Source organism: Ceratotherium simum, chromosome 1 (genome assembly GCF_057802395.1).
Source record: "Ceratotherium simum simum isolate JZ-2026a chromosome 1, ASM5780239v1, whole genome shotgun sequence".
Classification (NCBI taxonomy): domain Eukaryota; kingdom Metazoa; phylum Chordata; class Mammalia; order Perissodactyla; family Rhinocerotidae; genus Ceratotherium; species Ceratotherium simum.
In genome coordinates, this window is record NC_141900.1 from 33,073,624 (window position 1) to 33,087,983 (window position 14,360).

At 40.2% G+C, this 14,360-nt stretch overlaps 1 protein-coding gene across 4 annotated transcripts in view; it reads left to right on the plus strand.

The window, feature by feature from the left end:
* The first annotated feature begins 3,413 nt into the window (after positions 1-3,413).
* The window catches only part of RUNDC3B (RUN domain containing 3B), a 171,555-nt gene continuing 160,608 nt past the window's right edge, over positions 3,414-14,360 (plus strand). For all 4 annotated transcript variants that reach the window (XM_004431307.3, XM_014788146.2, XM_004431308.3 and 1 more), the window contains exon 1: positions 3,414-3,559. In XM_004431307.3, the coding sequence (XP_004431364.1) occupies positions 3,429-3,559 (131 nt within the window). In that variant the 5' untranslated portion in view covers positions 3,414-3,428. The remainder of the gene's footprint in view (positions 3,560-14,360) is intronic.

Here is a 14,360-nt window from a genome sequence, read left to right on the forward strand (position 1 = left end):
AAAGCTACTTATGTCTGCATCCATACTCCCACCCTTCTCTGTGGTTACAGTTGAGAATTAGTAGCTTTAACCAAAGCTCAATCCATCCATCTGTGTCTTGGATCCCATTGCTTTTCTGCATTCTCACTGCTGATCATTTTTTCTCCCTCTTGCATTATTAACCTTTCCCTCCCGGTGGGTTCATTCCATCAGCTTTAGAATGTGCTCCAGTCACTTCCATGAAAAGTAACAACACAACAGTAGGGAGAAAATGCCAACATCCGTTTCTACTCAATATTCCCCTATGCCACTCCCCTTTGTTTCTCCCCATTCACAAAAACTTTTTAAAAGAGTTGTGTGATTCTCACTTCCCACTGACTCTTTTACTCTCTCCTATTTGACTTAGACCGTCATTATCCTACTGAAACAGTTCTTATTGATCTGCAGGAGTACTGTATATATAAAGGAAATTAGCTTTTTGTCCATGATATGAGTTTCAAATGTGTTTTCTCAGCCTGTCTATTTTCCTTCAATTTTGTTTATGGTGAAATTTGCTTTGTGGATTAAAAAAATTTTTTTGTGTGTCTTCAATTGTATCTGTCTTTTCTATATGGCTGCTAGGTTTGGGCATACTTAGTCCGCTTCTTCTTTGAGATTAAAATAAATGATGGTTTGGTAATCTCCCTAATGTATAGAATTTTAGATTTGAGGACATTTTATATGTTACAGTTGTAATTTTGTCTTTTTTGATGAGAAGAAGGAGGAGAGTGGGAGAATGATGAATGAGTATGGTCTTCCCATTTACTTCTACAGAATTCTTATAGGTTAATATAGGCATCTACTGTTTTCATTATTTTTAGTGTGAGTCTTTTTATATCTCTGAATAACTTTTGTACAAATGCTCAGATAAGTAAAATAAAGAATTGCAATAGGTGCTGAAAGAGATTAAAAAAGTAGTGTGAAAACTCATGTGGCTCTATATTAGTGGTACAATACGTTGTACTGGATATAATGGATTAATTATCTCTAGATTAGTAATGTAGAGAAAGAATGAGACCCAGGAAATACTGCTCAGGATAATAAAGAAAAAGCTTTATCAAATAAGGCCACCATGTGGCAGTTTAATGATACACTGTACATACAATGGCTTAAGGCAAGATCTTGTTCAGCAAGTACCAATGTCAACTGACTCCCCCTAAAAGTAGCATTTGAAAAGTAGCATTATTACCTAATCATCTAAGACGGAGGTTTACTAAGTCCTCAGTCATGAATTCATAGTACAAATAACATGAAAATGTAACTGAGGCTAGAAAGCCACTTTTGAGAACAATGACACCTCACTGTTCTCTGTTTGATATGACCACTCAGTTTTGTTGTCTTGATAAGTGTTTCAGGCATGTGTCTCTCTCTCCTGCAGGACAAACCAGCATGGATGTCTAGGAATTTTCTTGATAATTGTTGGCTTTCCACTCTTTCCCCTATGTAGTTTTAATCTGTGTTAAAAAGACAAGAACAATTTCAATTTGAGTAGAATTTGTCACTGCCTGTGCAACTGTTTGGCTGAGACTGCCTGCACAGCCAGTGCATCTGTTTCCTGATGGCTACTTCTGAATTCAAACTGTTGGGCTAGCAAGAAGAGACAGGTTAAGGTGGAGCTTCTAGGAGGGCAAAGCTCCTTACAAGTCTCTGTCTCCAGAGAGCAGACAAGAAATGTTTGGAGACAAGTGCACTGACCTAAAAAACCCTCCCACTTTCATTAAAGTGAAAGATAAAGTTTGAAGTCTGTCTAAATTATTTTCTTGTACTTTTAATGTGTGAATATGTATTGTAGTAAACTAGTTAAGACAAATATTTTTTCTTACACAGATTTTGATTCTACTATGATTAGACTTAGTAGCTGAAAGGCTCATATAATATGATAATATATGAGAAGTATTTGGAGTAAACTGTATATCCTATAACATTCTTTGACAGAATCTTCAAAACCAGAGCTGGAAGGTATATGGATTTTGGGGCCAACCAAACAGTAAAATATTGCCAAATGTGACTTCAAGTTAACGAACATTGATTGAGAACCTGTTCTACGCACAGCCCGTGCTAGGCCCCACGGGGACAGTAGTCATTAAGTAAAATCTGGGCATACTGATGCAAAGAAGGTCGAAGGCCGACTTAAGTGAGTGCCAGAGACCCGGGCGAAGCCAGCACCTTCCCGCGGGGACGGCCTGAGGGGTGGAGCAGCTCTGGAAAGTGGGCGCGAGGTTCCGAACCCGCGCGACGAGGGCGGCGCTCCCAGCCTCTGTCAGGGAGCAGCGGGCCCGGCCAAGGCCGAAGTGCCCCTAGGCTCACCGTCCCCCTCGCCCAGTCCCGGTCACTGCCCAGGCCGGAGCAGGGCGAGGGCAAGACTGGACACTCGCACCGCGCTCGTTCTCACGCGGGCGGTCAGTCCCCGCTGCAGGCCTGCTGGCGCTGGGGTAGGGGCGACGTGGCGGGGAGGGTCACGAAATCCCACCACAGACGCCCCAAGAGGGGCATTCCAGGGGCAATTTCCCTCCTCGGCTATTTGTCGCTGCTTTATCAGGCAGGGGAGGGTTGGGACGAAGGGAACCCCCCTCCCTTCCTGGGAGTCGGGCCCTGGGTCGGGTGCGGGAGCCGGCGCCGCCGCGTTCTCGGCGCTGCTGCGACAGATGCCACAGGACCTGGGAGTCGGCTTCCGGGAAAGTGATCAGCCTTTGAAGCTAGAGATCCCAGCAGTTAGGCTAGAGTCGGTGATCCGCCCGGGCCTCTCGCGGGCTCCGCACCTCACGAGCCCGGTGCGAACAGCAGCGCGGCTCCCCTGCGTGCCGACCGTGTGCAGCACACGGGCTGCAAGCGCGAGCCCGGCGCCCTGACAGCTGCCCACGCGCCGGGGCGGGGCTCGAGCACGTCCCTTTAACTGTCCGCTGGCCGGCCCCGCCCCTCGCGCGCCGTGATTGGCTGCGGTGAAGCTGCGTGCCCCAGTAGTCGCAGGGGGGCGGAGCTGCTCGCGCGAGTCCAGTGGCCTCACCTCAGCTGCCGTGGCTGGAGCGCGCGTGTCGGCCGAGTGCGGGTGGTTGGGGGTGTGGGGCGTGCGGGCGCGCGCTGCCGCAGCTCAGGTCCCTCGGGAAGTAGGGGAGTGCCTGACGCGGACCCGCACGCGCTGCCCGGCGACCGGCGGCGCGCGCGAGGGCGGGGGTGGTGCGTGCGTGTGTGCGCGTGAGTGTGTGTGTGTGTGGTGTGGAGCTCGGGTGCGAGCAAGAGCTGTCAGTCCCCGGTGCGAGTCCCCCGCCGTCTTCCACACCCTTCCTCCGTCTCCGCTCCTTCCCTACGACGCTCCCGCGGCCCCACGGACGCAGACGAGGGGGAGCTCGGGGAAGCAGGTGTGGGGGGCGGGCGGGGTCGCGCGAGACAAAAGGGAGCGGGGTCAGCCCGCCATGGCCTCCCGAAGCCTGGGGGGCCTGAGCGGAAGCCGCTGCGGGGGCGGCGGCAGCGGCAGCGGCGGCAAGAAGAGCCTGAGCGCCCGCAACGCTGCGGTGGAGAGGAGGAACCTGATCACGGTGTGCAGGTACGGCGCGGCCCGCCGCTCGGGAGCGGGGAGGAGGCCGCCGGCGCCGCGGGCAAGGGCTTTGGGCGAGCGCGCGAGCCCCTGGGAGCCCGGAGTCGGGGGGCTGTAGCCCCGGCGCCCCAGCCTCTGCCGCGCGGCGTGTCCGCGGCCGGAGCGCCCCGAGGGGGCCCGAGCCTGGGCGCCGGCGAGGCCCCGGACTTTTCCGTCGGTCCCAGGGCTGGAAGCAGCCGAGGGTAGGGCTTGGGGCGGGGCTGGGGGAGGATCTGTTCTGAGTGTGCGACCTGGTGTCAGAGAAAGGAGGAGGGCGGGGAGCAGGAGCTCTGGCGTGCAGTGCGCGGAACGCCGTCAGCCAGCGTTTGGTTAGGTGGTGGTTACCGTGATTGTTTACTGTGTTGCTCAAAAGCCGAGTGCATTTTGTTTTTGTTTGGCTTGTTTACATATAAATTCAGTCCTTTCCTGCCATGAATACTGAGTGCCTGCTATAACCCAGCCAAGTGTGTGTGTGTGTGCTTGCTACAAGTCAAGCAAGTGTGTGTGTGTATGTGCGCGCGCGTGTGTATCCCTCTCCACTTTTAAATTGCAGTGCTAGTGCTGTTTTCTGCAGTTGTTCTCAAGAGTGGGCCTGTGGAGGACACGTAGTCTTCGTGTCAGTGATTTATTCCAAGGTGTGCCTTTCTTTAAATGTTTTCTAATTACAAATGTAGTATTCCCTTACTCTGGAAGATATAGAAACATAAAAGGAATAGTTTCCATGAGTCTAGTATGCAGAAATAACTGATTTTAACATGATGATTTATTTTCTTTAGGTCTTATTTCTGAGTATTAAAAAGAATTGAAGTCCTAGCCATCCTTTTCTTAAGTTCTTTGAACCATTAAGTTGTTTTAAAATTACTTTGTTCCATGGAACCCCTCATCATCAGCCATGGATAATCTTCTAAGAATCAGAGTATGATGAAACCTTCTCTTCCTTTGCAATTTGTATCTATATTCTTCTCTTTTCTTTGCGTAAAAATGTCTCTAGCCTCTTAAGCAGAATACAGATATTTATACTAGGACTTATATTCAATAACTTTGAGTGACTTTTTGTTTTTTTAACTAGAAGTATTACAGATATTCACCTGTCTAGCAGGAAGACCTGCGTCACTGACTGTTATGGCGCTTTGAGCTGTAAACAGTAAAATAATATGGAATCTGTTTAATTTACCATTTGTGCTGTCTAGGATGCAACTTTTTGAGAAAGACTATGAAATTTTTGTAAATCTAGGCAAATCTTTTTGTTGTTGTTAGGTAAATAGAACAATAAGAAAGGCTGATTTTCTTACCTTTATTTTACAGATGTTAAAGAGAATTATTTTTTTAAAAAGAGGATGGTCTCGAGCAGGCTCCAACATATACAGTGCTTCTTGGGATAGTGTATTTCATAAAACCTCCATCAGAGTTAAACTTCACAGAGCAGCGACCTTTAGTATTTGCTTAGTTGTCATCCTTTTTTAAGATTCTTACTTCCTGCTATAGCATCTAACACTCAGTAAATATTTATTGAATGAGTAAATTCAGTGGTAGGTACTATTCCTTTTGCTTTTCCATGTTTGTCATGGCTGGTTTTAGGTCATTTAATGTTCATTTGCTCCCTCGTCAGAGGCAGTTAAGGAGAGGAAAGAGACTTATACCTCAACCTTGCTTAAATTACATTTTCTCGTCTGTAAAATAATCTTGGACTAAATCATTGGTAACCTTCAAGACAGCCCTAAAAGTAATAATAGCCTTCAAGCAAAATGTGCTCATATTTGGTTTTGAATTTCTCCAAATACTAGCGGGGAACGGTAGACATAAGTTTAATGGTAGCTAGATGAGGCATGTGCATTTTTCTCTATAAACAAAAACATTTTGAACTCTGCCTTCCATTTTGTGATTCCTTACTGATGTTCTAGAAAAATTGAACAGTTTTCAAAAGCAAACCAAAGTGCCCCCACTATTGTTCTGTCTGTTAATACTCATACAGTAATGCTTTTCCTTACCTATGGAACAACTTAGACATACTCTCAGTTTAGGTTTAAAACCTTATAACTACACAATTCTTTAGGTTTAAAAACGCCTGATACAAGAACAATATTATTAGAGTTGCAACTTTGGAAGGGGGTTGTTTGGTTAGGTAGGATAGTCAGGAATTGAATTGATTGAATATCGGTTCATTGTGATTGTAATTATTTCATCAGTTTTTGTTTTCAGTTAACATTTATATATTGTAGACTAAAAACACTTGGATGGTACTTATCTCAGCAAATAAGTAGTTTTATCATATTTTTCACGGATTGTAGTGGAGAGAAAGTAGGTCATTTGAGGCCTCTTAAATATTCTACACTCAACTCTGAAATATTCATAGACTGACTTTGGTTCTGTGCACCAATTACCATTTTCCCTGCAAATTCTCTACCATTTAGAACTTTGAGAAATTAAATTGTTAAAGTCTTTCAGGCTTTTTTTTTTAACCTGCATTTTTCACCCATAGAAAATCAGGTATTAGTCATTTTTTCTGTTATTTTTAAGCTTCATAGGTTATGGAAAAGCTTACATATTTCTCATTTAGTTCTTTTGACAGAGTTAAAATCTAAATTCTCTTTCTATGAGTTAACATTGTTTTATGAGAAAATTATAAAATATACATGTTTAAATATATATGCATAAAAAGATTTAAAAATAACATTTGTTACATTTTTAAATCAATACTTTAAGAGAAACTCCTCACAAAAAGTCATAATTTTCCTGTCTTGTGGATAGAAAGGACTAATGAGCGATTTAAGGAGATAATGTGATGAGCTAAGCAGAGTAGAGACAAATGATGATTTTCAAAATTAAAGTACTTTTAATAACATGTACATAGTTGTTCTTAGTTTTCTATGGATATTATTCTTTTATTTCTATATATTTATTATTTTCTATACAAGATATCATTTTTTAACTTGAATGTTACTTCAAATAACAGCACCTCGTTTTTCCAGTGTAGTCAGGGAATGCGATGCTCATATTTTTCATGTAACTAATGTTTGAGGTAAGCTTAAAATTCTCCCATCAACCATAGTGCTTTACTCAGCATTTATTGTGGAGTGCAATCTTCTGTATAACTGAAGGTTATAATTTAAGTGTTCAGATTTAAATCACAATAAACAATAATATTTAAAACATTTTGGATGAATTGCTTTTAAGAAAGGATTACACATTTCCCTACCTTCTTTAAAACGTCTCTGTGTAGTGTCATATAATCCTTACTGATGGCCTTACTCTAGATCTGTCTCTATGAATGTGCCCTGTGCAATGGCAGCTCTTAAAGACTCTTGAGGTAGCTCTTAAGGCTTTTTACCTAATGGCCCCAGAAGATTGTGTTTTTGCAGTTCTTTGTCTGCTTTTGCTGTCTCTTCCTACCAAATTAGCTGTTACTTCTTACAACTCTGCCTGTTTCTTTCTAGCAGCTCTTTTATTTGTGCTTCCCATCCTGACTTGCTATTGGTAATTGGTTGTCAGCTAGGAAAGCAGATAAGTAAATTTATCATGTGCTTAAAAAAAAAAAAAAGGCACCAGAGGCCTGAGTTAAGGGAATGAGCTTTAGCACCCTGAACTTCTTAACATTCTGGTTGCTGAATAATCAGAAAAAAATGTCTATTACTATGCTTGAACTTCGTGGGTGAAATGCAGATATGTGAAATATTACTGACTATTATTGGTAATATAATCGTTTAAAGAGCTAAATTCAGTGACTTACTTTTCTAGTTGCTGTTTGCTTGAGTATGGCCTCATAAGAGTATTCATACCTTGGCTTTAGTGAATATATTTTTGGCTAAAGCTCTTTTAGTCAGGTTGTATGTGGTAGAACTTGGGTTGAGACGTCATCAACATTTAATCAACATTAGTTTTGTTGCTTTGGAGCAGGTTCTGCATCATTTCTAAGGACTCTTAGAGCCTTAATAGTAGGTGTTCCCAGTAGAAGCAGGATGATCACCTTTTCAGCTACTAGTCCTAGGTAGGCTTGTCAGCATTCACCGAAGGTCACTATCTCTTCTCCTAGTTAAACTGGGTTCATCTTCAACTGATAACAGAGAGTAACTGTCCCCGGCACAAGAGTATATTATCTTAACTTCACTGCTGATCGATAAATGTCAGAAGCTCAGTTGAGAGATACGATAGTCTAGGGGGAATATGTGAAGCTTATCCACTCTTGTATTCAGTTTTACAGGTTTATAAAATATATCTCTGGTTCAGTTCAGCTTCAATGGATACAGCAGTTTTCCCAAGGAGTTGTAGCAGTTTGTGTACTAGTGAGCAGTGTATAAGAGTTCTAGTTGCTCTACATCCTTACTAACACTTGAAATTTTTCTGTCGTTAATTTTAGCCATTCTGGTGTGTTTGTTGGGGTGTCACATGGTGGTTTTAATTTGTATTTCCCTGATATCTAATGAAGTTAAACACCTTTCCATAAGTCTCTTGGCCATTGGAGATGCTCTTTTGCGAAGTGCCAGTTCAAGTTATTTATCAACTGGGATCTCTGACTTGTTTGTTTGATGTGTAGTTCTTTGTACATTCTGTATGCAGGTCTTTTGCTGGATATATGTAATGCACATATCTTCTCCCATTTGATGGGTTGATTTTTCATTCTCTGTATATTATGGGGTTTTTTTTTTGTTTTTTGTTTTTTTTGTGTGAGGAGATCAGCCCTGTGCTAACATCTGCCAATCCTCCCGTTTTTTTGCTGAGGAAGACTGGCCCTGGGCTAACGTGCCCATCTTCCTCCACTTTATATGGGACGCCGCCACAGCGTGGCTTGCCAAGCAGTGTGTCCCTGCGCGCCCGGGATCCGAACCGGTGAACCCCAGGCCGCCACAGTGAAGCATGCGCACTTAACCGCTTGTGCCACCAGGCTGGCCCCTGTATGTTGTGTTTTGCTAGCTAGAAGTTCTTAATTGTAAAGTAGTCCATAAATTTCCTTCATGGTTAATGCTTATTGTGACGGACTTAAGAAATCAGCCTACTCCAAAGTAATGAAAATATTGTTTCCTTCTAAAAGCTTTATTGTTTTACTTTTTTGCATTTATATCAATAATCCACCTGTAGTTTTTGTTTATTTTGTGAAGTATTTGTTGTTGTTAGTGCTGTCGAGTCCATTCCCACTCCTAGTGACCCTGTGTACAGCAGAGGGGATCCTTGCTCAGTCACTTTGCTCCATCCTCTCATCTTCTGGCACTACCTCAGACAGTGCTCTGCTGCTGTTCATGGGATTTTAATGGCCAGTTTTTCTGAAAGTGGATGCCCAGATCTCCCTAGTCTGTCTGAGTCTGGACCTTCCACTGAAATCTGTTTGAGATACCAGTGGCATAGCTTTTAGCATCACAGCAATATGCAGCTGCCAGAGTATGACAACTGACAGACAGGTGGTGTGGTTCCCTGACCTAGAAACGAACTTGGACTGCAGTGCTGAGACCACAGAATCTTAACCTTTAGACCACCAGGGCTGGCTCTGTGAAGTATAGGGGTCAAGATGAAATATTTTCCTTAAGGGAAATCAGTTGACCTAGTACCATTTATTTAAAAAAGACCGTGCTTTCCCCACTACACTCAAGTGTCACATTTATTATAAGTCAGGTAACTGGATCATTTGTGTGTTTGCCGCTAGACTCTCTCTTCTGTTCCAATACTCTATTTGTCTATCCTGTTCTAATATCATACTGGCTTAATAACTATAACTTTATAATTTGTTTTGATGTTTGGTAATATAAGTTCTTTAGCTTTATTCTTCAAGAATGTCTTGGCACTTCTTGGCCTTTGCAAACTAAATTTTAAGAATCAGCTTGTCGATTTCCATTAAAAAAATCTCCTGGGGTTTTTGTTAAGATTGCACTGAATACATGAATCAATCTTGGGAAAACCGTCATCTTCACAATATTAAGACTTACATGCAATCCATGAAGATAATATATCCACTCATATATTTACCTATTCTGAAATTTTTCTGAAAAATGTTTTGTAGTTTTGAATACAATCATGCGCCACATAAGGGTGTTTCAGTCAGTGACAGGCTGCGTATATGACAGTGGTCCTGTAAGATTGCCATATAGCCTAGGTGTGTTGTAGGCTATATCATCTAGGTTTGTGTGAGTATGATGTTTGCACAATGATAAAGTGCCTAATGACGCATTTCTTAGAACGTATTTCCATTGTTAAGTGATGCATGACTCTATATAAGTATTGTACATCTCTTTTTAGACTTATTCTTCCGTATTTGATATTTTTATATTACTGTAACAGATCATTTAAAATATTTTTCATTATTTTCATTTTGCTGATATATAGTTGTAAAATTGGCCTTTTAAAATATTGGTCTTGTAATCCTGTTTACCAGATTTACTTATTAATCCTAACAGATTTTCTGCAGTTTTTTTTTTAACTTCCTGCGTACGCGGTCATGTCATCTGCTTGTTTTATTTCTTCCTTTTTCAAACTTTATGCCTTTTCTTTCTTGTCTTACTGCACTGGCTAGGACCATAGTATTGCAGAAAGCATGAACAATTTTACCATTAAGTGGAATGTTTGCGGTAGATTTTTCTTAGTTCCCTTCTACTTCTAGATTGCTGAGAATTTTTATCTTAAGTGGATTCTGAATACTGTTATCAAATGCTTTTTCTGTCTATCAAGATGAATATATGATTTCTCTCCATTTTTTTCTGTTTATGTAGTGAATTATATTGATTGACTTTTGAATGCTAAACCACTTTGGAATGAAAGACATTTGGTTGTGCTGTATTATCTTTTTTCATGTCTTTGCATTCAGTGAGTTAATAATCTATTTGAGATTTTTGCATATTTGTTCATGGAAGAGATTGGTCAATAATTGTTCTTTCTTATAGTGTTCTTGTCTAGTTTTGTCATTAAAGTTATCTGACCTTATAAAATCAGTTGGGAGTTTTTTTCTATTCTGTAGAAGAGTTTGTGTAAGGTTAATATGACTTTTTTCTTAAACTTTTGGAAGACTTCACCAGGAAAGAAATCTGAACCACGGATCGTCTTTGTGGGAAGTCTTTTAGTAACAGATTCAATTTATTTAATAGATACTGAACAATTCAAATTTCCTGTTTCTTGTGTCAGATTCAGCAAGTTCTTCAAGGAATACACCCATTTACTTGATACTATCAAATTTAAACTTAAAGATTTTCTTAATATCTTTTTATTGTTTAATAAATCTGTAGTCATTTTCTATTTTTCTCTCCTGGTTTTCTATTTCCTATTTCTCTCTCTGTTTTTCCCATGTTTTTTTCTTACTCGGAGTTTATAAATTTTATTAATCTTTTCAAGGAACCAACCTTTGTCTTTGCTAATTTTCTCTGTTGTACATTTGTTTCTTAATTCATTGATTTCTCTTGTCTTTACTATTTTCTTTCTTCCACTTTCTTTAAGTTCCTATTCTTTTTTAAATTTCTTGACATGGGAGTTTAGATCATTGTTTTTCAGCCTTTCTTCTATCTTAATATATGCATTTTAAGGGAACAGATTCCCTGTTTAACATTGCTTTTAGATAGCAACCAAGATTTTGAATGTTGTATCTTCATTATTAATTAGTTTTAAATGTTTTATAATTTCTTTTTTTACTGTATGATTCTATTTGTTTTTTTTTATTAAGGTAACATTGGTTTATAACATTATATAAATTTCAGGGGTACATCATTATATTTCGATTTCTGTGTAGATTATATCATCTTCACCACCCAAAGACTACCATCCATCACCATACACATGTGCCTAATCACCCGTTTCACCCTCCTCCCTCTCTGCTTCCCCTCTGGTAACCACCAATCCAATCTCTGTCTCTATGTGTTTGTTTCTTGTTGTTTTTATCTTCTATTTATGAATGAGATCATACACTATTTGACTTTCTCCCTTTGACCTATTTCACTTAGCATAATACCCTCAAGCTCCATCCATGTTGTCACAAATGGCAAGATTTCATCTTTTTATGGCTCAGTAGTATTCCATTTTGTATATATACCACATCTTCTTTATCCATTCATCCCTTGATGAGTGTCCAGGTTGTTTCCAAGTCCTGGCTACATGAATAATGCCACAGTGAACGTGGCGGTGCATATATCTTTACGCATTGGTGTTTTCATGTTCTTTGTATAAATACCCAGCAGTGGAATAGCTGGATCGTATGGTAGTTCTATTCTTAATTTTTTGAGGAATCTCCATACTATTTTCCATAGTGGCTGCACCAGTTTGCACTCCCACCAGCACTGTATGAGAGTTCCCTTCTCTCCACATCCTCTCCAACATTGTTGTTTCCTGTCTTGTTAACTATAGCCATTTTGGTGGGAGTGATGTGATATCTCATTGTAGTTTTGATTTGCATTTCCCTAGTAATTAGTGATGTTGATCACCTTTTCATGTGCCTTTTGGCCACCCGCGCCCATCTTCCTCTATTCTGTATATATGATGCTGCCCCAGCATGGCTTCATGAGCACTGCATAGGTCTGCTCCCGGGATCCAAATCCACTAACCCCCGGCTGCCAAAGTGGAGCGCGTGAACTTAACCGCTACGCCACTAGGCTGGCCCGGGTCATTAGTTTTTTGTTGTTGTTGAAATGTTTGAGTTCTTTATATATTTTGGATATTAATCCCTTATCAAATATATGGTTTACAGATACCTTCTCCCAGTTGTTAGGTTGTCTTTTTGTTTTGTTGATGGTTTCCTTTCCTGTGTGGAAGCTTTTTAGTTTGATGTAGTCCCAGTTGTTTATTTTTTTCTATTATTTCCCTTCCTTGTCAGACATGGTACTTGAAAATATGCTGCTAAGACTGATATCCAAGAGCATACTGCCTATGTTTTGTTCTAGGACTTTTATGGCTTCAGGTCTTACATTCAAGTCTTCAATCCATTTTGAGTTAATATTTATATATTATAGTCTACTTTCATTCTTTTGCCTATGGCTTTCCAGTTTTCCCAACACCATTTACTGAAGAGACTTTCCTTTCTCCATCATATGTTCTTGGCTCCCTTGTTGAAAATGAGCTGTCCATAGACGTGTGGGGTTATTTCTGGACTCTGAATTCTGTTTCATTGATCTGTGTGTCTCTCTCTGTGCCAGTACCATGCTGTTTTGATTACTATAGCTTTGTAGTATAGTTTGAAATCACGGAGTGTGATACCTCCAGCTTTGTACTTTTTTCTCAGGATTCCTTTGGCTGTTTGGGATCTTTTGTTGTTCCATATAAATTTTACAATTCTTTGTTCTATTTCTGTGAAAAATGTCATTGGAACTTTGATAGGGATTGCATTGAATCTGTAGATTGCTTTTGGAAGTATGGACATTTTAACTATGTTAATTCTTCCAATCAAAGAGCACAGAATATCTTTTGATTTCTTTGTGTCGTCTTCAATTTCTTTCAACAATGTTTTATAGTTTCCAGTGTACCAGTCTTTCACCTTTTTGGTTCAGTTTATTCCTAGGTATTTTATTCTTTTTGTTGCAGTTGTAAATGGGGTTGTATTCTTAATTTCCCTTTCCGCTACTTCATTGTTAGTGTGTAGTAACGCATCTGATTTTTGAGTGTTGATTTTGTATTCTGCAACTTTACCATTTTCATTTATAATTTCTAAAAGTTTTTGGTGGATTCTTTAGCGTTTTCTATATATAAAATCATGTCATCTGCAAAGAGTGAGTTTCACTTCTTTCTTTCCATTTTAGATCCCTTTTATATCTTTTTCTTGCCTGATTGCTGTGGCTAGGACTTCCAATACTGTGTTAAATAAGAATGGTGAAAGTGGGCATCCTTGTCTGGTTCCTCTTCTTAGAGGGATAGCTTTCAGATTTTCTCCATTGAGAATGATATTAGCTGTGGGTGTGTCATATATGGCCTTTATTATGTTGAGATACTTTCTTTCTGTACCCCTTTTATTCAGAGTTTTTATCGTAAATGGATACTGTATCTTGTCAAATGCTTTCTCTGCGTCTGTTGAGATGATGATGTAATTTTTATTCTTCAATTTGTTAATGTGGTATATCACGTTGGTTGATTTGCAGATGTTGAACCATCCTTGCATCCCTGGAATAAATCTCAGTTGATCATGGTGTATGATCTTTTTAATGTATTGTTGTATATGATTTGCTAGTATTTTGTTGAGGAGTTTTGCATTGATGTTCATCAGTGATATTGGCCTGTAATTTTCTTTTTCTTTTTTTCTTTTTTAATTTTTTGTTTATTGCAGTAACATTGGTTTACAACATTGTATAAATTTCAGGTGTACATCATTGAACTTCTATTTCTGCATAGATTACATCATGTTCACCACCAAAATACTAATTACAACCCATCACCACACATGTGCCGAATTATCCCTTTCGCCCTCCTCCCTCCCCGCTTCCCCTCTGGTAACCACCAATCCAATTTCTGTCTCTGTGTGTTGGTTTATTGTTGTTATTATCTACTGCTTAATGAAGGAAATCATACAGTATTTGACCTTCTCCCTCTGACTTATTTCACTTTGCATAATACCCTCAATGTCCATCCATGTTGTCACAGATGGCTAGATTTCATCGTTTCTTGTGGCTGAGTAGTATTCCATTGTGTATATACCACATCTTTATCCATTTGTCCCTTGATGGGCACTTAGGTTGCTTCCAAGTCTTGGCTATTGTGAATAACGCTGCAGTGAACACAAGGGTGCATGTATCTTTATGCATTGGTGTTTTCAAGTTCTTTGGATAAATACCCAGCAGTGGAATAGCTGGATCATATGGTAGTTCTATGCTTGATTTTTTGA